The sequence below is a fragment of the Pteropus vampyrus genome, unplaced genomic scaffold (assembly GCF_000151845.1).
Source record: "Pteropus vampyrus isolate Shadow unplaced genomic scaffold, Pvam_2.0 Scaffold75, whole genome shotgun sequence".
In the NCBI taxonomy this organism is placed as follows: Eukaryota; Metazoa; Chordata; class Mammalia; order Chiroptera; family Pteropodidae; genus Pteropus; species Pteropus vampyrus.
In genome coordinates this window covers 2,670,890-2,693,878 of record NW_011888856.1, presented here as the reverse complement: position 1 = coordinate 2,693,878, position 22,989 = coordinate 2,670,890, and the positions used below count along the sequence as shown (strand labels likewise).

Here is a 22,989-nt window from a genome sequence, read left to right as displayed (position 1 = left end):
TAAAATTTATTTTAATCCCCATAGAAACTGGTCTGAAGTTTACCTCTCACCCTTCTCCAAACCAATCCAGCCCAATCCAACAAGCCGGCACATCTGCTAAGAGATCAGACCTGAACAAAACAGGCTAAAATGGAGTTTCTGTTCTGTAGGAACCTTTGGTTCAGCATGAAAGATCACACGCTCCCCACAAGGCTGGATGAGATGAGAGATGAGAACCAGCTATGAACAGAGAAGAGAACTGTCGCCCCCCACTACTGAGGAGGCCGCGTGGCCGATTCCAATGGCAGAGGAGCTGGGGTGCAGGCGAGGGATGGGAACATCCGTGCAGCAGAGGAAGCGTCCTCAGTCAAGACACGGAAACGGGGAGACGTGAGGTGTGCTCAGGCCACGGTGAGTCTCCCCACTTGGCTGGAGCCTGAGAGCATGCTGGGGTTCAGGGTGGGGACGAGAACTGAGGCCAGAGTGGGGAGACCTTGAATGCCTTCCAGAGGAGGTTGGGCCACACGAGCCATGGAAGCTTCTGAGTGTGTTCACAGCATGAATATCTACCTACTCATTGGAGAGGACGACCTCTCATCAGGAATAATAGGAATGAGGGCTCTTTCGGTGCGATGAGATGAAATGCTAATTATAATTAATTTCTTACTTCTCATTGTGTATCCTGTAAGATGACTCCTAGGCATTGTTAGGGCCTCCTGTTTATTCTGTGCATTTCACAGAACCACGAAACTTTCGTGGCGTAGGGAAGTGAGTGCTTCAGAAGCGTTTACAGCAATATGGCTCCCCGACCCCGGGTGAATTTGGCAATGTCTAGACACATTTTTGGTTGTTGAATTGTGTGTGTGTGTGTGTATGTGTGTGTGTGTGTACTACTAGCATCTATAGGTAGAAACTTGGAATGATGCCAAATACCCTTCGGTGCTGTTCTGTGACAGCCCCCACAGCAAAGAATGACCCAGTCTACAACACGGATTGTGGCGGGATGGAAAAACTCTGATTTCCGAGGGTATCTTGGGGAGGACACAAGTTTCAGGGTCAGACCTGAACACTTCCCCCAGCTGTACCAATTACTAGCTGCGCTCCCAGCCTCAGTTTCCCAGTTTAAAGAATGAGACATAAAACACTTATTTTGAGAATTAAAATAAAATAAGGTATTCGAGATGCCCCGCCCATGCTCAGAATGCCAACTCCCTGATTAGCTGGGCCGAATGAGATGCTAACAGTATTTCAGGGGGAATGGAAGCTGCCTTTGTGGAAGTGAACTCAGGGTGTAACTACATTTGGATAATTTATTCTACAATATTATTATCCGTGTATAGGAATTGTCTACATCTAAAAATTATTTGGGTGGGATGATACCCATGGGAGGCAAGTAAAACAGACAGCAGACCAAATTCTGTCCTTCAAAAGAACACTCATCGGCTCGCTCCAAAACTGTGTGGCTCTGAAGACACAGTTGGCTTTTCAGAAATGACATTCGTGAAATGTCTGAAATCTGCTTAAAATGGAAACTTGCAGTACTTTCCACAGGGCCATTGGGTGACAATATGATCAGCTACCTGCCCTTTAAATCTCCCAATGAGATCCGTGAAAAGCGGCTTTAATCTGACCACTCTAGGAAATGCAAAGCCTCCAGCTTCTAAAGATGGCTCTTCAAAGACAGCCGAGCTGCCAAATGCTGGTAATTCCCCTTTATTGGGAGATAAAAGGATTATTTCTACCCAGGCCTTGGCGCTGAGCTGGAGTGAAAAGCAGTTAAATTCAGCCGTCACTGTGCATTAACGCTGGGGGACCTGGGGGGCAGCGGGTCCTTTAGACTGGGGACTGTAAGGAGCACCGCTTCAGGCTGTTTTAGTTCAAATGCACGTCCCTAGAGGGGCCACACTGGCAATTAGTCTCCAGGTGGTCAGTTTCTGCCCCTAGCCTTCCCCACGCTTGATGCCCCCTGAGGAGCCACTGGGAATCCATCCTTCTTCTGAGCACCCGAGAAAGAGCAGTTATTATCCTGAGACTTTAAAATAAGGCCGATTTTATTCCTGACGGGTCAGGGGAGCCATCTGTGGACCTATAATAAGTGCGAGTGATTTTGTCGTTAACAGGGACGTCTACCTAGTAATATTTTAAAATAAACGTTTTTTTATATCTTGGGAATGTTATGTATGTCAGATTGCTAAAAAAAAAAAAAAAAAAATTAAACACCGGTTTAGAAGTTATGCCGAATTTCTAACATTTTTAAAACTGGAAATGCATTTTTGATTTCTGATCATCGATGGCCTTCTAAGCTACAAATATAACCTGAATGCCAAATATGCTTAGCGCATGCGTCTCATCTGCTTAACTGGGGGACTATGGCCATTCCCCCCGCTCCTTTTTTTTTGAGCCTCTAGTGAATGAGAGATCATAGCTGGATATGAGGAGGTCTGACTTATGTCACCTGACTCACAGCCTTTTCTGGGCCTCAGCTCCTCAGCTCTGGCGGAACCAGGGACCCGGACAGGCCTAAAGTAACGGTGGCAGGGACAGGTTAGCTGTTCACCACATCCTGTCCTTTTCCCCCGGAGCACGCAGCTAGACATCGTTTCCCACCCTCCTTTCTGCAGGGTGTTGTCACGTGCCTAAGTTCTTTCTGTAAGAACATGGGGAGGACGCATGTATACCATGCCGGGCCTGGCTCCGGTGAGCCACCTGAGCCATCCTCCACTCTCTCATCTCCCACCCCCGCCTGCTGGATGCTGATGCTGAGGGACACCTTAGGAGTCACCTGTTTTGCATGGCAGGATCTCCATCTGCTCGAGTTTCTGTGGAACACTGCCCTGCCCTTCAATCTTTACTGTCAACTGGACTTTAACTGAGCAAGAAACAAGCTTCTACGTTGTTAAGGTTACTGTATTTTTGGGGTTTCTCTGTCATAGCTGCTACTGTTTCCTTAACTAAAGCAGAAATTGGTACCTCACATGAAGTGCTAACCAAAACAAAAGCTAAAATGTGTTGCATCGCTCTAGCGGGCAAGCAGCAGGTGGCAAGAAAACTGATATTAGAAGCTGGGACACTAGAGATCCAGTTGGAAGAGGGTCACATATGATGCCTGGGAAGGCAGACTGTGTGCCTGCTGAGCCCAAAGCCCAAAGAACAAAGTTGGTGTAGCAGTCAGGGCTCTCCAGAGAAACAAAACCAATAGGAAATTATATATATAGACAATGAGGCTGGCCCTGGTCCCCAAATCAAGCTGTAACATTGAGAAGTTTTAACCAGCAAAGACCCATTATGAATCATACATGAGGCAAAGATCAGACTAAGGATGTGGCCTCCCACCTACTATTTACGATGGCCTCAAATTAGCTTCCATTAAGTTGAGAGACAAGGATTTAATTCAGTGAAGAAGCAAAGAACAAGTCCGATCTGAGAATTATACTAGGACTTTCTAGATATGGCTGCCGACACGTGAAACTGACTGGAAGCAAATATATCAGAAGCCTAGTAAGTTTTTGAGAAATAATATTGCCAAGTAAACCATGAGCTTTATCAGACTTTAAAATTTTTATTAATCCTGCAAGTAGAAAATTGTATCTGAGATTTAAATGTCTACTTTCCTGACTATCAGTGAGGATGATAATCTTATTTTTGGCCATTACACTTTTCTCTTCTGCAAAATACCTGTGTCTTGCTCATTTCTTTTTCCGATTTATCTTTAAAAAAATTTTTTAATTGATTTTTAGGACTTCATATAAAATGGATACTAATCTTTCCTAGGTGTAGGTGCTGTGCATGCAGTCTCTCCCACTATGTGGTTTGACATTTTATGTATTAACAGTCAAATTGATCCATTTTTTTTTTATGATTTAACATATCTTGTACCTTGTTTAAGAAATCCTTCCTTACCTCAATGTCATAAAGATATCACTCTACACTTTCTCTTAAAAATTTTAAAAGCCATACATTTTACACTTTAGTCTCCAATTCACCTGGAATTTGCTTTTGCCTAGGAATTGAGATAAAGATCAAATTTCATTTCTTTCCCTATGATCTTCTGACATAAACCCAGTTCTTCTATATGTGTTGGTCTGTTTCAGGGCTGTTTTATTTTCATGTCAATATCATACCCTAGTAATCAATATCATACCCTAGTAATGACTCTGACTTTATGGTGAATCTTAATATTTAGCACAGTAAACTTCTCCTATATTGTTCTACTTCTCCAGGAGTGTCTTAGCTGTTTTTGGCTCTTAAAATTTCCATGTATATTTTAAAATTGGCTTGTTAAGCTCAATAAAATGTCCCATTCAATTTTGACTGGAACTGTGGATCAGTTGGGGAAAACTGACATCTTTATGCTGTTGAGTCTGATTATCCATGAACATATTATAAGACACATTTATGTATGTCGTTAGATTTTTTCATGAAGTTCATTATGTCTTTTAAGTTCATTTAGTTAAAAGTCAGTAGAACTCAAACCTAGTCCCTAATCCAAAGCTATTCGTTCCACCTCATTCTACCTCATTTAATGTGAAGCAAGCAATTTGGATATAGCATGAATCACGTCGCGTCTTTCAAGTCATGATGGCCATTTGCAGTTGGATCCATGTAACTTATACTTTTTCTGTTTCGTGGGTGTGACTACCCCATCTCCTGCCCCGATAAAGTAAATTTTCTGTTTTATAGGAATAGATAGATACCCCTGAGCTTCGAGAGCGTGCTTGTTTATGAACAATAACAATGCACAAGTTTGAAAATCTCATCTCTACCTCTTGCCCTCCACACTTGTTTGTGGACAAGTCTTCCTATCATTTATTAAATAGTTCTTTTTCTTTTTCTTTCTGTCAGCCTTTGAGGGGGAGAAACTAGACACATTTGCCAGTGAGAAGAGTGGTTGTTAAACTAATGACGACTTGAATTTTGCAGCCTGTGTTTACAAAATGAGCTTCTGTTCACACTAATCATTGCTGATGTCCCCTCGTTGGTGAGCAATAATCCTGGCATGCTAACGCCACTGGAGATCCTATTTACCCGCCAACTCCAGAGCTGCTTGGCTGTAATGACAGATAGAAAATCAAGTGAGTTCCATTTATGAGTAAGATATAGAGAGTAGACGGCTTCTGAGACTACCATCTGCTCCTCGTTCCAGAAGAGGGTCACTAACGATGATATAAAGATACAGACCATGGAAAAATAGGAGTAAACTTGTATTAAAGAACGAAAACCGATGGTAGCCATGTCCACCTTTGCGGAGGGCTAAAGGGGTATCGTATGTCCATGGGGAAAACAGCTCTCTATGTGGCTCTGTAATATTTCAGAGACTGGAGGATGGGGGACCCGGGGGTATAGGGACTGGGAAATCCAGTAGCAGGAGATATGGGGGACACAGGAGAGAGACAGAAGCCCAACCCCAGTGGTGAACAGTCAGCCGAGAAAGGGTTGGTGGGAGATACCTCAGTCGGCGGGATAGCTCGCAGAATGTGGAGATCTTTTAACGCCTCAGACTGCCAGCAACGTTTCTCTATTTGCTTTTGTGAATGATGAACTTGAGGAAAATGAGGTAGATTCCGTGGCCCATCGGACCAGGAGCAGAGGGAAGACAAGAGCTGTATGAGGTGGGACAGCAAGGGCGAGCGCTCAGAGGGACAGGCAGGGAGGGACACACCGGCCTCCTGGAACGAGCACGGGACAGGGGTTTAAACCAATCCGATTTAAATCTGAAAGTACAGGAAGTCCTCAGCCTACCTGAAAAAAATCGGGTCCTGCCCCTGTATTTATTTGATACCTGATAGAGAAAGGACACGCTCATCATCTTTCTTTTTCAGACAATCATTCTGACCTTGGACCAGAGCCACTCACGGTGAGTAATGTGAATGCGTTTGTGTTTATCCTCTCTGATTGTTCTTGCTCATCTAGAAAAACCAGGTGCAGAGACTAGACCCACGTGAGAGAGCCACATGCCCAGACCCCACAGCAGATGCAGTGAATCAGAACCCCTCAGGCGGTGGGGTCCGGGTATCGGTGCATTTGGAAAGCTCCCCCATAATGCTCTCATGTCACCAAAGCTGAGACCCAGTGGATGAGACTGTAGGCTTCCTGCAGTCAGGAGCCATGCTATTTATTCATTTGTCACTCCCGGTCCTTCGTATCACTGCTGACATGTGGCGGAACATGGCAGAATAAACTGAATTCAGATAAAGACACTAAGACGCGCATCTCTGCTAGATCTAGGGAAAGGGACGTAGATTATTAGTGCCCAGTAATACACGTGAGTCCTCTTGACATTCTCACAGTTGTGCTGGAAGAAACAGTTTTCAGAAGGAGGAAAACAAGCCTGGTGTTGGCCCAGCAAACGTGCCGTCTCAGTCTGAAAAGAGGAGGACTTAGAGAGAACGGAGTCTGTCCCTTCATTTTAACCTCTTGGAGCCCAGAGAGGTTAAGTGATTTTGCAAAGTGGCACAGCTTAGTGGCACACCTGGACCAGAGAACAGCTCCTCTCATCCCAGGTGTCTGTGTTACACCTTGCTGCCTTATGTAAGTGCTTGTGGAAGAGGATGCGTATGCGTGTATGCATATAAGCATGTACGTGTGTATGGGTGTGTGAATGTGTGCTTCTGTGTATGTGGGTCCGTGTTGTGTGTGCATGTGTGTACAAGGATTGGGAGAAGGCATGAAGCTGAGCGGAGCTGGTCTCCTCCAGAACTAGTTGCATTATAATATACAGACAGCCAGGAGCCCTTTCTTCCGTCTCTGGTTTGCTGTATTCTCTCCAGGTTGACCTCTGTCATGTGCAGCAGTGTTTGCCTGGGAAGCGGGGCAGGCCTCCAGGTCCTAGTGCCTGCCACGTAGAAGGTCTGCCACATTCAGGTTTACTGAGCTGGAACCGGGGAAGGTTACCGGGGCGACCTTAGGCTTGGACTGGTGGGAGCTTCTGTGTTGGGACAGTGGGGAAGCATGGCCCGTGCTTTGACTGGCTTAGGGCCCAAGATCGTTCTGTGGAGAGATGGCAGATACCATGTGAACTCAAGCCCAACAGTGTCCTTCTTGGACAGGCCTCTCTTTCCATCCCAGTGTCCTCCAGGGTGCTTCTCTGCCAGGCCTGAGAGACTGGGGCCACCCGAGATCTCGATTCAAAAGCTGCTCACAGAGACTCTGCTGGCACAGCCTGGCATGGCCCAAAGTCCCCCCTTCCTTCTCCCAGTGTTCAGGGAGGCCAGGTGGAGAAGGCAGAGCCTGCCCGGGGCCACCTTTGATGGGCGTGATGTGCCGGCAGGCCCTGATTAACAGGGCAGGCTTGTGGAAAACCTCTGCAGAGGCGAAATTCATCAAGAGTTAGGCAGCACACGTTAGTCTTACCTGAGCAGTTGGAAATCACCGACTCATCGTGGCCTTTGCTTTTCATCCAAATGGTTCGAATCACAATGGCATAGATGACACTGTGGAAAGGAGCAAAGGTAATATTAAAATGGCTGGTGAGTCCCTACTGTGAGGACAGGGAGAGAGGACCACAGGGGTCCCTTAACCACACCCGCCCTCCATGTTTGCTGATTCCACAATCACAGCAGATCGAAACCGAAAGCCACCAGATGGATCAGCTGGATGTAGCCACTTCTTTTTTAAGTGAGGAGGCTAGAACTGGTGGAATTAATTTTTTCTAGGATAACCCTGGTGGTTAGAAGTATAGCTGAGATTAGAATCGAAACGCAGCGTTTGGGGTCGGAAAGATTTAGATTTGTGCCCGGCTCTACTCCTTGCTACTTGTATGACCTTGACTTTAGACAGTCTTTCCTATGGCCCATGATTCCTGTCTTCTGTGCGTGTGCCTTTGTGTGATCCTTCCCCCTTGAGTGTGGCGGGACTTGTGACTTGCTTCTAATCAGTGCATTGGGATGAAGGCGATGGAATATTCATGATTACACAAGAGTGTAGTGCCTGTCTTTCTAATGTGTCTCTCCATTGCTGACTTTGAAGAATCAATTAATTACCTGGGGCTGTTGGATCATGAGTCCCACAGCCCCAGGAAATTAATTCTGCCAAGAACCCGTAGGAGCTGGAAAAAAGATTCTTCTCCATTTGAGCCTTTGATGGGCACCCCAGCCCTGGCAGGTACCTTGTTTGCCATGTACAGACTCCCGACCCACAGGAACGGCGAGATAATAAAGTCTGTCATTTTAAGTCACCAGGTTCATGATCATTTGTTATCCAGCAATAGATAAAGAATGCACTGAGTAACACAGGCTGAACGTTTGTGTCCCCCTCTTCCCACACTCATATATTGAAATTCTAATGCTCAGTGTGATGGTGTTTGGTGGTGGGGTCTTTGAGATCAGATCATAAGGCTGGAGCCCTTACGAATGGGATTAGTGGCCCTATAAGAAGAGACCCTACAGAGCTCCCTCGCTCCGTCCACCATGCGAGGATACAGAGAGAAGTCTGCAGCCTGGAAGAGGGCCCCCACTTGCCCCCGCTGGCACCCCGATCTCGGACTTCCAGCCTCCAGAACTGTGAGAAACAAGTGTCTGTTGTTTATAAGCCACCCAGTCTGTGGTATTTTGTTACAGGGGCCTGAACAAACTAAGACAGGGAGCCTCAGCTGAGACTGTAAATTGGAGTTAATAATATAAACCTTTTAAGAATTTTTTAGGGATCAAATATGATAACATTTCTAGTGTCCAGCCCAGTGCTTGAAAAGGAGCAGAGACACAATAAATGTCATTTTCTGTCCCTTCTTTCTTCCCCATTTTTCACGCCTACACTTGTATGATATAATCTACGCCTAACAGGAAATTCACGTGTTAATGACTCAAAAGCATCAGCAAATTTTATATCTTGTGTCCCCTTTGATAAATATAAAAATACTCTTCTTTCATGTTATTTGACATTTCTAATATGTTAAATATCTTGACTAAAACTCTGGAAGAAGGAACTGCTTTATTTTAAAATAGTATCAACTTCCCTCTTGAGAATCACTGGTTAAAAAAAAAAAAGCTCTAATTTGCAGCTGTTGACAAAGCCCTAATTTCTTTTAATGATCTTTAGAATATAACTTAATTAATGACTGTGTTAAAACCCTCTGCTTCTTACTGCTTTTCCCATTCCTGTTCTGCTATCCTCTCTCCCTGAGTGCTCCAGGAAATCCCGGGGCTTTTTGGGATCACCTCACCCCCTTTCTCATATACCTGCTCAGGGACTTTTCTGGAATATGTATGTCTACATTTAAAAAAAACAAGAAATGAAAAAGAAATTACTGGTTAGTCTATCCTTTACTCTAAGTAGTATATTTGCTAGAGCAGGGCAACTTTTTCCCCAGGTCAATGACATACAAGGAAAGGTAACAACCACCGTGAAGTGTTGTGTATTATGATTGTAACCCCGGGGCTTCGCTGATCAATAATTCAAATATTTATTGACCACCAACCATATATACAATGGAAAATTAAGGAAGATCTTATGTGTTAGGGGTTTGGTCCTAAGTCGCCCCACCTCATCCCTGAAGGACCAATCAGGCAAGTGGAAAGCCAGTACCAGCTTTACTGTCAGCCAGGAAAACGCCCGAGAAGGAGGGCACCCCTTTAATTTACTAACCAAATCAGGCCGGTTCTCAGAATGTGACGGTCACACATTGGAGGGACCTCGGGATTATATTCATCTCCTCTTTCTCCCTCATTTTTCCCTCTATTGACTCAGCAAGTGCTATAAATTGTCCTTTCAAAATGTCTCATAATCTGTAGCTCCCTCACCATTCCCGCTCTCCCTTTATACGTTGATGATTTTTTTTTTATTGTGGTAAAATACACATAACATAAAACTTATCATTTTAACCATTTTTAAGTGTCTAGTTGCGCGGCATTAAGTACATTCACTTTGTTGGGTAACCATCACCACCATCCATTTCCAGAACTTTTCCATCTTCCCCACCTGAAACTCTGTACCCATTACACACAAAATTACAGACAGCTTCGTGAATTTACGTGTCATTCTTACACAAGGGCCATCTTAATCTTCTCTGTATCATTCCAATTTTCGTATACTTGCTGCTGACGCGAGCGCCCCTTATAATCTCCTGCCTGATTATTGCTATAATCTTCTAACACGTCCACTCTGCTACCATCTCGAATGCCCACACCACCATCAGAGCTGGAGCTCTAGGGTAGAGAGCCAACCACTTCTTGGCTTAAAAGCCCTCCAGTGCTTCCACCTTCCTAAAGATGAGGGGCAGTATCTTAAGCAGGGCATCCAAAGCCCCCCATAACTGTCTTCTGCCTTCCTCATATAGTAAAAATATCATATGTACACATATACACACACATATAATATATATGTAACATATGATTACAAAAGAGCAAAATGCTATTAAAATAAAATGTAGGGTGACATAAGAGTACGTAACAGGGGCCTTGATTTGTTCTGGGAGTCGGGGAAGCCTTCTCAAAGGAGGTGAAGTTTCAGCTAAGATCTGAAGGATAAAATGCAGAGGAGGTGATCATTCAGGCAGAGGGAACGGTATGTGCAGAGGCTCAGAGGCAGGAGGGAGCCTGGCTTATTTGAAAAACTTAGAGAAAGCCCGTGTGCCCGAAGCATGTGCGCAGGCAGTGTGAGGTGAGGACCAGACCGTGCATGACCTGCACACAGGGTTAGAGGATTCAGACTTTATCCTGAAACATTGGAAATTCACTGAAAGGCTCTAACAGGAAAGCGAAATAATTGTTCAACAATTTTTTTCCAGCGATAAGACATTTTTCAGTATGTATAATTTGTTTATGTATAAATGTACGTGCTGGCATATGAATCGATCAGTCCGGAAAGGTACACAAGAAATTTCTAACAGTGCTATTTTGAAGGAGCGGGACAGGGGGTGAGTGAGAGGAATATTTTTAGTTTTAGTTTCATACCCTTCTATATGCTTAGCAATTTTCCAGATGAATGCGGGTTCTGGCTACCATGCAGAGTCGGGACTTAAAAGGGTGAGAGTTGATAGGAAGCTATTGCACTAGACTGAGTGAAAGATGGCGGTCATCACGGGAGTGTATACCGACTCCGCTGTCCTTGAATTTTACTCCAGGTCTTTGTGAAATGGCTACAGCCGTGTGGCCTGATGATGGGGAGGAGAGAATACGCTCCAGAAGCAACTCAGGCTGTTTGGTGCAGGAATTCTAAGATGGGAACAAGGGCCATGTGCCCCAGGTCTCACCCCAGCGCCCATGGTGGGGACAGTCAGGAGGAGAGCTGTCAGTGTTGAGCCCTGCTCTTTGCCTGTTCCTCTATACAGTGCTTTACATTTCTGTCTCAAAACCATTGGTTAACACGGTGCTGGGCACTGTATGGCAAATGCTTAACCCATACTGATCGGGGTTTTCACTTCCTATGAGTTCTTATTTTATGATTTCATATGTGAACAATGGGAAATAGAGTTTAATGTCCCCATGTTATGGATGATGAGGCTGAGGTCCCATGACTAGCAAAGATCAGAAGACAGATTCAAATCAAGGGCTGCTGGCCACCAAAGCTCTGATATGATGTTGTGATAATAAGAATCGTGATTTGCTTACCATACCCATCAACCAAGAATTGTGCCAAGCCCTTTATGGAAATTACCTTATTTAATCTCTCCAACGTCCTATGGTTGGTGCTAGCATTATTCTCATTTTCTAGTTGGGACAGCTTCAGTTTTGAGAGCATTAGAAAAACTAATTTCACTTAGATTTCTAATTCATATCTAACGTCAAAAGTAAATGGTACTGGGACAATTGGCAAATCAAATAAAATATATATTTTAAAATGATATTTTTAATATGCTGTCAACACTGAAATTATTTTCAAATGATTCATGTAATAAATCATAAGAAAGTTAAGTCAAAGTATAGATAAGTATGTGGAAGGGATGATTTTTAACTGAAATGATAAAATGTAAAGAGAAGCATGAGTAGATGTGAATATACTAAAATGTAAAATATCTATATTTCACAGAAGCCATACATACCCAACTCATTCATATTTTCACTTGTATTTATATAAAGTTTTGCAAAGTCCTTTCCTATGATTCTTTTAAGTTTTTAGAAACTAGTTATTTGATTTTCTCATTTCTAATTACAGTTATTCACACTTTCTCTTCTTTTCTTAATTATATCAGTCATTAACTAAAAGCAAAATGAAATAAAACCCTATTCAACATGAAAAGACTAATGACAAACTAGGAAAATGTCCTCAACATATAAAAATAGGAGAAGTTTATTATATAAAAATTTTCTCTAGAGAATAGGGAAAATAAAGTAAAATAGAGAAAAATAGGTAAAAGAATATGACTAGGTAATTTATTTAAAAAACAAAAATGATAAACATAGAAAATGTATTCAATCTCATCGTAATGAAAGAAATGCAAATTAAAAGAACTATAAAAAAATAAATAAACAACTATATATAGATATATTTTGCCTATGAATTTAGTGAGGATATATATATATCTCACATATATATTATATATATGTATGTGTGTGTGTGTGTCTATCATCTATCTATCATCTATCTATCTATCTATCTATCTATCTATCTATCTATCTATCTATCTATCTAAATGCATGAGGGACAATGAAGCATGAGACTTGGTTAATAAAGTTAGTGGCTATCTTATTTGAGTTTTTTCTTAAATCTACCTAGGCTTAGAGTTAAAAATTTAACCTTACCTAAGGTCTTTACCTCACTCTTAGCTCTGAGAGATATGAAATTGTAGCAACTTAATGTGGGAATTAGTTGAAAAATTCCCTCTGGGCCCGATCTTGTTTTAAGAAGGGAAGAGGAACCGATTGAGGTGGGGGTGCCATGTCCCCCGGGGAGCCTGACCATGAAAGAAGGAAGATACTGACTGAGCAGGTAGGACATGCTCCAGAGAAGCTCAAGGACAGAGGGAGGTCACTGAAAATTCCTGGTGCCGCCTGGGCTGGAAGCAAGGAGCAGGATTTAAGGAGCATCTTAGTGTGATGAGGGCTGAGTGAGACCCACTTTTGAAAGCATCCCCTTTAATTATCAAATTATACTTTGCTTTTTCCAAGGACAGTACAAAACCACACAAGTCGGGCTGCAGGCAAGTTTGAGGAGAAGGCCTGGTGGGAAGAAGCAGCTCAAATTAATGGGGGAAATTTCAGACAGTGAGAGACCCGCCTGACGCATCTGGCCAGACAGCATAGCGCAAGCTATGTGGTTCACGCTGCTATTTGCCCTGCTGAGCAAGGGTTTCGACTGATTTCAGGAGCTGATAGGAAATCAATGAGGAAGGAAGCCAGGACATGCACTGCCACTGAAATCGATGAGTCGGTTGCCTGTGACAGCCTGAGCCGCTTCCTTCCAAATGCTCTCTTCTGGCTGGGACTAGCCTCTCCCCTCTTCCGCATGCCCCCTCCAGCGCTGCTCTGACTTACCTTTGATTGGCCGTCTAAGTAACCTTCAACTTCCCTTCAAGACTCCTTCCTAATTCAACTTGCTGGAGAGCAGTAAGTTGAAATAAAATATAGATGTTAATTTGTCAATTCAGAGAGATGACTGGACACTCTCCAATCTCAGCGAGGCTGCTGGGCTGGCTGAGGGGATGTTTCTGCTCCCGGCCGGCTCACCCTCTGATGGAGAGCCGCAAATCGCTTCACTTCTTTTAGCCCTAAGTCTGTTCTTGCGAAAAGTTCAGGGGCTGAACTATGTGATGGATAACATTTCTCCAGCTTTAGTATTTTCCGAGACTAACGATGAGCAAAGAGCAAGAAGAAGTCATTTCTGCAATATCAGAAAACACTTGAGAAATAAGACCTAACCACTTAATGATCAAAGAGATGCACATTGAATCAATGAGACACTTTCTAACCTCTGCCGTTGGCTGAGATTTAATAAAACAATGGCACCATCTTCCACTGAGTGGGAGAAAGGAAAATCGGAGTTTGTGATTGTTGTTGGCGGGAGCACACCCCTCCCAGAAGGCAGTTTATGAACATCCATCGAAGTCTTAAAAGGAGCAGCATCTTTGATCTAGCAATTCCACTAAAATTAGTGCTGGGGAAATAATCAGAGACTCATGAATAATTTTCAATGTAAGTATTTTTATTACAGCATTATTTATACTATCCGAAGCCAAAGGCTGATCTTTCTTTGTCTAGGACAAATTTTGCGGCACATCACGGCAGGTTTGGGGGCACTCAGAGGGTGCAGCAGGATCTCAGGATCAGCGTGACTCGAATACACACTAACTATCCCGCTCACCCACGCAGGTCTGCCCTTTCAGAAACGACCCTGCGACACGGCCAGGTGAGACCCTGCCTTCCTCAAGTGGTGGTGGTGGTCTCCGCTGCAAGACCAGCTTTGGCCCACCATTGACTACAGGACAAAGGGGACTTCTTATGGCTTGGTTGCTAAGGCCTGTCATAATCGAGCCTTGCCCCACCCAGAAAGAGCTTATTGTCAACGTCTCGCCCACTAACACTGCCTGCACGTCCTTCCTTGTCATCACACTCGCTCTTTCTCTCCTTCCCCTTCTCCTATCTGACTCCTTCCCTCCTTCAGTGGTGGCTTCCAAGAAGTGTCCCCTGCCATTACCTGATTTCACTGCATACATACTCTAGCATAGTTTTGTCTTATCGTGGTTTTTGTTCAGGTTTGTTTCAAGTAGGTCTGTCATTTCCATTCCATAAGATTTCTGTAACTGGTACTATGTCCTATTTGAAAGGCTGCATGATTCAAAAAGAATGGGGTATGAAATCAGACCAAACTTCGTTTAAATCCTGTGTGATGTCGGGTGACTTACTTAACCGCTCTGAGCTTGAGTTTTGTCACTTATAAGATGGAGACAGTGGTAGTTATTTCATAGAGTTTTAGTATGGCTAACGGGGTACTTGTTAGCTACTTAGCACAATACCTGTCCCATATTACAGACCTGGATGATAGTAGTTCCCTGCTCCTTATTCTCCTTTGGAGGAGTTGGGCTTAGCACAAGCTTTAACATTGTGGCTTGGCCAGTTTCCCGAAGAACGCCAGGAACAACGTGTGAGCTTTCGCGGAGGCTCTTACCTGATGATGGCCAGTGGGATGAAGTACACCAGGAAGGCCACGATGGTCATGTACGGAGTCCAGTAGGAGTCATCAGGCCACAGGGCCCAGCACTGCACTTCGCCGTTAGAGAGTTTCCTCTTCCCAAATATGATCAGGGTGGGGATGGAGAACAGGAAGGAGAGGCTCCAGGCGGTCACGGTGAGGATCTTGGCTTGCTTTTCTGCTCAGAGAAAAGAGACGCAGGACTGGGCATCTGGAAACATTCCTTGGGCGAATACTTGGAGTCTAAAGTAGAAAAGCGTCATCGTGTGACGGGAACTCTGGGCCTCTCAGAGCCTCAGTTTTCTCATCCGGAAAATGGGGAATGTAGGACCTGCATCTGGGGCCGATGCAAGGATTAAAGAGAGGCTTGCACGGAAGCTGGCAAATACTTGGTATGAGATCTGTGCTCCCTAATTTCTACTTCCCTCCTCCTTTCTCGATTTACCCACCCAACTTGGAACGTGGATGCACCCATTCTTATAGTCTTGGAGAGCTCAGTTGTCCCACATGCATTTGATACTTTGCTGTGCAAATGTGTGTCTGGTCACCTTGCTGAGCCTCCAAGGCAGGGCTGGAGCCTTCGGCCTGTCTGGCATCCTTCCATTTACCATAGTGACATCACCCAGAAATGGCCAATTTAAATTTTGATGATGTATTCATACATAATATATGGGTTACATATATAAAAATAAGGTCATAGTACATATGCTGCTTTATAATCTATTTTTTTCCTCTGAAAAAATATTATGACCGTCTTCATGTCAGGAAATCTGTGTCTACCCAGGTGGCATTCAGATATTGTCAGTCAATAAGAGCCTTTCTTGAAATATAATTTTGTCTCAAGCTTGGAGCAGGAAGCCCAGGTCGTTTGGGTTGAAGCTGGGTGACAGTCGGAAACTTCCAGCCCTGTTCTGGAGCAGTTCCGCGGAATGAGCCCTCGGCGGCCAGTGTGTGAGGTGCAGTTTGAAAAGCACTGATAAAATAACATTTTTCTAGGGTTACACTGAACTCCAATTTTATCAATAGCTTATTATTAAGTATTTAAATAGTTTCCGATTATTTTTATTATAAATAATTTATATTATCTCTTCGCACTGTTCTAATGATTTCCTTAGGATGAAATCTTAGAAACAGAGGACTTTGGCAAAAACTGCCAAATTTTCCCCCATAAGTCTACAAGTTACAGCTCCCTCCGGAAGTATCCAAAAGTTCCCATTTCCTTACACCCACTCAACACTGAGAGGATTCTTTCTCTTAATATTTTTATCTAGTTTGTAAGATTTCCTATCCAAATATCTAATCTTGAAGTTCTTCAGTTAGTAGTCAAAAGAGCATTTCTATATATCTTTTATTTCAGTTGTGTTTCTTGTTTCTTAACATTTTTTTTTCATGTTCTTGGTCTACTTTTTAAATCGGCAGGTTCTTATTTCTCTGCCAGTGTTCTTTATGAGGATATTACCCCTTTGCCTGTTGTATACACATATTTTTATTTGTCATTTTGCTTTTTAAATATGTTTCCAGTGTGTATTATTTGTATAACCTGAAAAATTTTGATACATTAAAACTGTATTTTCCTTATTGTTTGTGCTTTTGGTGTTATTCGTAGAAAGAGCTTTCCCTCAACAAAATTATAGAAGTTTTACCCATAAACCATAGTCTTTCATGTTCAAGATTTTTAGTTTTCAATCCAGCTAGAATTTACTTTGTTATTAGCTATGGCAGGTGGTGATCTAATGTTTCAAAAAATGATTAGACAGCTACTTCAACACCATGTGTTGACTAATTGAGTCTTTTCTTACTGATTTGATATTCCATATGCTTTACATAGCTTATCTTGGTTCCAGTATCGTATCATTTTAATTATCAAAGTATCATATTTTAATATATCTAGCACTGCGTCTCTCTCTTCATTATTAGTAGATATTTTTCTAATTATTTTCATATTTATTTTTCCTAAAGAGCCTTTAAATCACCCACTTCTCTGGAGCTGCTGGCTAAGGAAACTACCACTTTAGTAAAAAGCAATAAAAAAAAGTGAGTGCCATGCGGCCTCCCCTCCCCCTCTGCTTCCTCTGTCAGGTGCCCCTGCCTTGTGCCCGCTCAGCCATGTGCGGGTGCTGCCGGCTTCCACCTGCCCCGTTCTGCACGGGAAGGCTGTGTGCTCTGTGGGGAGCCTCTTCTCCCCTCTTCTCTTAGCTCGGTACATACACCCCTGCCTCTGCCCCTCGCGGCTGCCCTTAAGTCCAGTGAGTGTAGCATCATGGTGAATATACATAGGGTTCCCTGGACCCTCACATACCCTGTTCTCACCTATTGCTTCACCCTCTAACTACGAGGACCTTTGTTGCTTGCTGCATAAGGCCACGCAGCTCTCCTAGTTGGCTTGGCATCCCTGTTAAATCTGCTCCCCATGGCTGGGAACGCCCTGAAGTTTCTGGCTTCTTTCCTTGGCTCCCATCCCAGCTGCAGGTCGTCCCTTATTATTTGTACGTTTCCTCCAAGATGTCACTTGAGAATGGGCAGAGGGAGGGAAAATGGCTGATATCTGTTTTCAAGCTTGCGTCTTTCCCTGGAGCTCTTGGAAACGATTATTTTCCAAGTGCCCTGCATGGGACCTCCATTAATTTTGTAGTGAGGAAATAAATTGCTTCACATCTTTAAGAGAACATTCTAATCTTCACTGCTGCTTTTCCTGTAATTTAGAACACTGTTCAGATTATTGCAAAATGTCTCCTAGAACTCATCATATTTACCCTGAAACTAAACAGTCGATTTTTTTTTTCACCTAATAAATATAGTGAGATGGGTAACTGATCATGTCTGCTTGTTGGCTGTGGATCCCAAGCCCTGCACCTGTCCTGAGGTTCTCCTCACAGTTTGGTTTTTGTCATGTTTGTTATGATATTTGATTGCACCTTTGTAGTCAAGATTTCACGTCAAATTCTTCATTTTATCAGTTTTCACAGCCTGTTTGGAAGAGTAGTACAGATCACTAAACGCTGGGTTCTTACTTGCCTTCCAGGGTCATGGAGGAGAGTGGGCAGAGTAATAGATTAGGTCCCCACCATCTCTCCAGTCCACATTGCTTCCAGGGATGCTACCTCTAACCCAGCATCCCCACTCCTTGGAGGCAGAGCCTTCCATCCCTTGGGGAGAGGGGAGTGTAGTGAGCAGGGAGGCATGCTGCGATGAACCCTCCACCATGCTCCAGGAATCGCCCTGCCAGTTCCCTGGAGTCCTTCTTGCCCTGGGCATTTGCATGATCCATTCGGGAAGCCTTCTCAACACTTTTCCCTCCTGGCTGCAGCATCATCTGTTGTGTGGTTGCAGCCTTTCCTCTGACCTTTCCGCTTCCTTCTTTCGAGAACTCTTCACTATCTCTGGATCGAGGAGGGCTTTCCTCGTTTCTGGTAGGATTGACAGTTAAGAACATCTTTCCAATTACTTCTATGGTTCAGGAGGAAAGAGGGCAAGGTGCTTGTTCCTGAAAAAGGAACAAGTTGAGGTAGGAGCGTTCATTTCTTTGGACAGGTATGTGCGTCAACACTGCTGTGAAGTCAAATCTGGAGGCATTAGCCTCGAGGTGAATGAATGGTCAGCAGTCTACCTTCCCCAGTAGTCAGGGGCTCCTGGCCATCCAGGGAACCATCAGCATTTTCCCAGGAACCCAAACTTTCCTTTCTACATTTTTTTTTTTTTGGACAATCCATGAAGGAGAGAAAGAGGAAGAAGAAGAGAAGAAAGGGGAAGAAGAGAACCGTTGTTAAGAGTCTAACAATGAAAACAATACCACCCACCACGAAGGATGCTCCCTTATGAAACAGCGCTTGGTTGAGCCGGCTCACCTCCTTGCAGGAAATTCATGGGATAGACGATGGCGTGGTATCTGTCTATGCTGAGGGACACCAAGACGTAGGTAGAGGCGTAGAGCAGCACGACCTGGGGACGGAAGTGAGAGAAGGTGCGTGACTTCGCAGAGGTGAGGGAAGGCACATGATGCAAAGATGAGTGTTTTGTGTTGTTTTAGAAACCTGGGCACTGCATCAAGGGGAGGGCTGAGGGTTGAGTTAGGGACACTTCCTGTTCCAGGCAGCAGATTGCTGTTCTTGGTGCTGGAATTTGCATGGCAAGTGGTGACAGTTGAGAAGGCTTCCAGCTCTCATTTGCTCACTCATTCACTGGGTGTCTTGGAGACTCCACATTGCAGAATCAGTTCGTCCCTCTTTTGACATTTGCATGGTACATTTGTTTGTGATTGACTTTTAAAGCTAAACTAATTTTCTCTGCCACAGTTGACATTCCAGAGTAATTAGAAACAAATGTTCGTTTGCCTTTTATCAGTGAGAGATGTTGAGAGATGATACTAAAAAGGTTTTGGTTTCAGGGAGCTGGTCTGAATCATTTATCATCATCCGAGCTGACACTGTCGACACACCCTTTTCTCATCCACCTCTCTAGCAGAGCTGTTCTCTAGGGTCGGCCTTGGGTCTCCTCCGATTCCTTCCTGCCCTTTCTTTTATTAACCTCACCCATGCCCTTTAATTATCCTGAGTGTAGTGTTATTTGCATGCTTTGCAGAGAAGAAAATTAGGATATAAGAGGTTAATATCTCTTATGTGAAGAGCATACTCCAAATGTAATTAGATGAAATATCTTTGAAAGGATGATCAAGGTGGAAAACTTTCAGCTAACTTGGAGCCTCGTTTCTCCTAAGAGCCCAGCTATCTCTCTGCTTCATAAAATTTGGGTCAATGTAGAGCGTGTAGAAGAGAAGTGTGAAGTCCGAAGTCTAAAGGGGAGTGTCTGAATTTCTTCTAAAATGAAATGGAAATAACATGACTTTGGCAATAACCTTTGTCTGAATCTGTACTTTTTTCCTCTTTCCCTAGCTCAGACAAATAACAATCAATGACATTGTTCTCTATTATTTTTGTTTCTATAACACTATCACAAATGTATCCCAGAACTAATGTGGAGAAAGTTGCTGCAGGAAGAAGGTTCTGAGGACTGACCGAGGACCGAAGGCCCCATGAACGATATCAGGAGAAATTTTCCTCTTGCTAAAAAGGTGATATATGGACAGAAAGAAAAACGGTGGCCAAATTTAACCCCCGAATCAGACAGCTATCCCCAGAGAGAAAACTGGGTTTTCCACGTGTTAACCATGAATTCAGTTGAGGAGATGGCATCAGAGACGGACGGGCAGGAGAGCTCCCAAGGGTGAACCCTATGGGGGCGGAATGTCATGGTGAGACGGTCATAAGAATCGTGGCCACCTGTGGCTGTACTGAGTGAGGTGGCTGACACAACTCCAGAATCTGGGGCAGGAAGACGGTCCCAGTAAAGAGTGCCTAGAGGAGCAAGCAATGTTAATAGAAAGAGATCTGTTTTGAGATACAGCCAAAAAGAGTATTTAATTTCAAGAGTCTTTAAACATCTAGGCAGGGTAAAAAATATATATATTAAAGTTTACATAAAAGAAATGCATCTCAACTTGTCATGCTTTTCTCCACAAAAATAAATGCCAGAAAACAGTATAAAAACATGTTCAGTTTTGAAAGAAAAATTATGATCCAAGAATTGTGTGAATATCATTTCTGTGCCACAGCACAGAATAATTTTCTTCGATATGTAAGAAGGAAGAAAACGTAACATTACATAGTCTTTATGAAAAATTTTCCTGGAGAAAATATTTCTGCTGTTTGAGAATTGTTTCAAAATTAAGAACTCAAGAAGAGGGAATACGATTGAATAATAGCAGCTATGGGAAGCAATTAGTCAGAAAAACACAACATGTTTCCAAAATAACTATAAATATAGTTAGGAAACATTTCAGGAAAATCTGGGACGTTGAGTGAGAGGAGAGGGTAGAAGGAAAGAAATCATGTTAAATTTTCATTTAGACATTTTAGACATTTTTTTTTACTTTGACGGAGACATATAAAATTTAAAATTAAAGATAAGCTATAATAGAGTGGAATAAAATTGGAGAAAAATTATTAATTTCCTATGGCTACTTGTAAGACATTACCGCAAACTTTGTGGCTAAAACAACGTAAATGTATTCTCTCACAGTTCCGGAGACCAGAAGTCCAAAATCAGTTACACAGGTTAAAATCAAGGTGTTAGCAGGAACACTCTTCCTCCAGAGACTCTACGGGACAATCAGGACCTTGACCTTAACAGCTTCAGGTGGCTGTCAGAATTTCTTGATTTACGGCCACACCAATCCCATCTCTGTGTCTGTGGTTACAATGCCTCTTCTGTCTCTGTGTCAAATCTCCCTCTGCTTCCCCTTGTAAGGATACATATGATTGTATTTGGACAGAATAATCTCTTTATTTCAAGATCCTTATCTTAATTGCATCTGCAAAGTCTTTTTTTTTTTCCATATAAGGTAATATACACATGTTTCAGAGATTAGGATTTGAATATCTTTTGGGGCTATTTTTCAAACTACTATAATTAATAATCAAATAAGAAAAAACAAGTAACGAGGAAAAAATTTGACACAGAGATATTAGAATGAGGTAACTGAAACAAATATTGACCAAGCACTATTTGTCACAACAAATACAAATGACTTAAGCTCCTTTACTAAAACAAAGACTGTTTACAAAACGTTTCTCAAGTCTGACCGTTTAGAAGAAAAATCTGTATGATGAAATGATTATCAAAGTGTAAAAATGGAGTGATAGAAAAATGGCCAAAGGTGTATCAAGCAACTAAAAACTAAAAGAAGGCATTCATTACAATAGCACCGTTAGACTAATTAAATTCAAAACAAATAGCACTACATGGGATAAAGGAATTATTTATATTTATAAATGATATAATTCATAATGGCAAGTGAATATTAATAAACTTATATGAAACAAATAACATAACACTAAATATATACTACTAAAATGTTCATTTGTACAGAGGAAAAACACAGTAATACATAGATAGGAAAAATTAAATACATTTTATGAATAATACACATTATTGTAAAATATCTAGGTAATATTTCAGAAATTGGTTATAAACTAAACTACCAAGGGAAAGAAAAACCCTCAGTGGATTCCAAAAACTGGAACTTTTGCAGTTCATATATTTAAAACAACCAGCAATAAAAACTGAAATTAGTATCATGGGTTTTTTTTAATACCACTTGGAAATTTAAACACCCTTATAATTAACTTGAGTCAAGAAGGAAATCAAAGTACAATTATAGTCAATTCATAAATGTCAACAATGAAAATTCTACACATCAACAACATATGGGATACCATTTGGAGAACAGATGGCAGCTTGAGGACATATGTTTGAATTCTCACTACCCCACCCTTCAATTCTGACAAAAATGACCTAGGAATAATGAAGCCAAAGAAAATTTTGCAGAGAAGTGAGACTTAAAGGGAGGAAAGAGAGATATTTTATTTTTAAAAAGTGCCAGTTTGGATTCATTTAAAGGACAAGTCCTGGGCGGACTTAAAAAAATTTAATGAACTTCATTTTTAGAACAATTTTAGATTTACAGAAAATACTGAACAGGTAGCACAGGACAGTTCCCATACTAACGCCCCCCACCCCGCACTTTCCCTTATTATTAATGTCTTATGTTAGTGTGGTCCATTTGTTAAACTTGATGGACCCATATTGACACATTAATATAAAGTGTGTGGTTTATATTAAAGTTCATTCTGAGTTGTACAGTTCTATGGGGTTTGACAAATGCATAATGTCATCTACCCGCCATTACGGTATTATACAGGGAAGGTTCACCGCCCTAAAAGTGCCCTGTGCCTTACTTATTCAATCCCTCTAAATCCCTGGCAACCACTGATCGTTTTTTACTGTCTCCACAGTTTTGCCTTTTCCAGAATCTCGCGTAGTAGTAATCGTACCGTATGTTGCCTTTTCAGACTGGCTTCTTTCACTTAGCAATGTGCATTTAAGATTCCTCCT

At 42.5% G+C, this 22,989-nt stretch overlaps 1 protein-coding gene and 1 non-coding gene across 3 annotated transcripts in view; both read right to left on the bottom strand.

Annotated features, from left to right (window-relative positions):
- The window catches only part of NPSR1 (neuropeptide S receptor 1), a 114,271-nt gene that overhangs the window by 6,923 nt on the left and 84,359 nt on the right, over positions 1 to 22,989 (bottom strand). The window contains exons 4-6 of one of the 2 annotated variants that reach the window (XM_011362477.1): positions 18,885 to 18,978; positions 15,016 to 15,217; positions 7,330 to 7,409 (exon numbers count right to left, since the gene is read on the bottom strand). In XM_011362477.1, coding sequence (XP_011360779.1) covers positions 7,330 to 7,409; positions 15,016 to 15,217; positions 18,885 to 18,978 — 376 coding nt within the window. The remainder of the gene's footprint in view (positions 1 to 7,329; positions 7,410 to 15,015; positions 15,218 to 18,884; positions 18,979 to 22,989) is intronic. The other variant, XM_011362478.1, reaches the window with a different exon arrangement.
- LOC111741254 lies at positions 9,917 to 10,019 on the bottom strand. Its single transcript, XR_002780944.1, has one exon. It is a non-coding gene; the product is annotated as a U6 spliceosomal RNA (small nuclear RNA).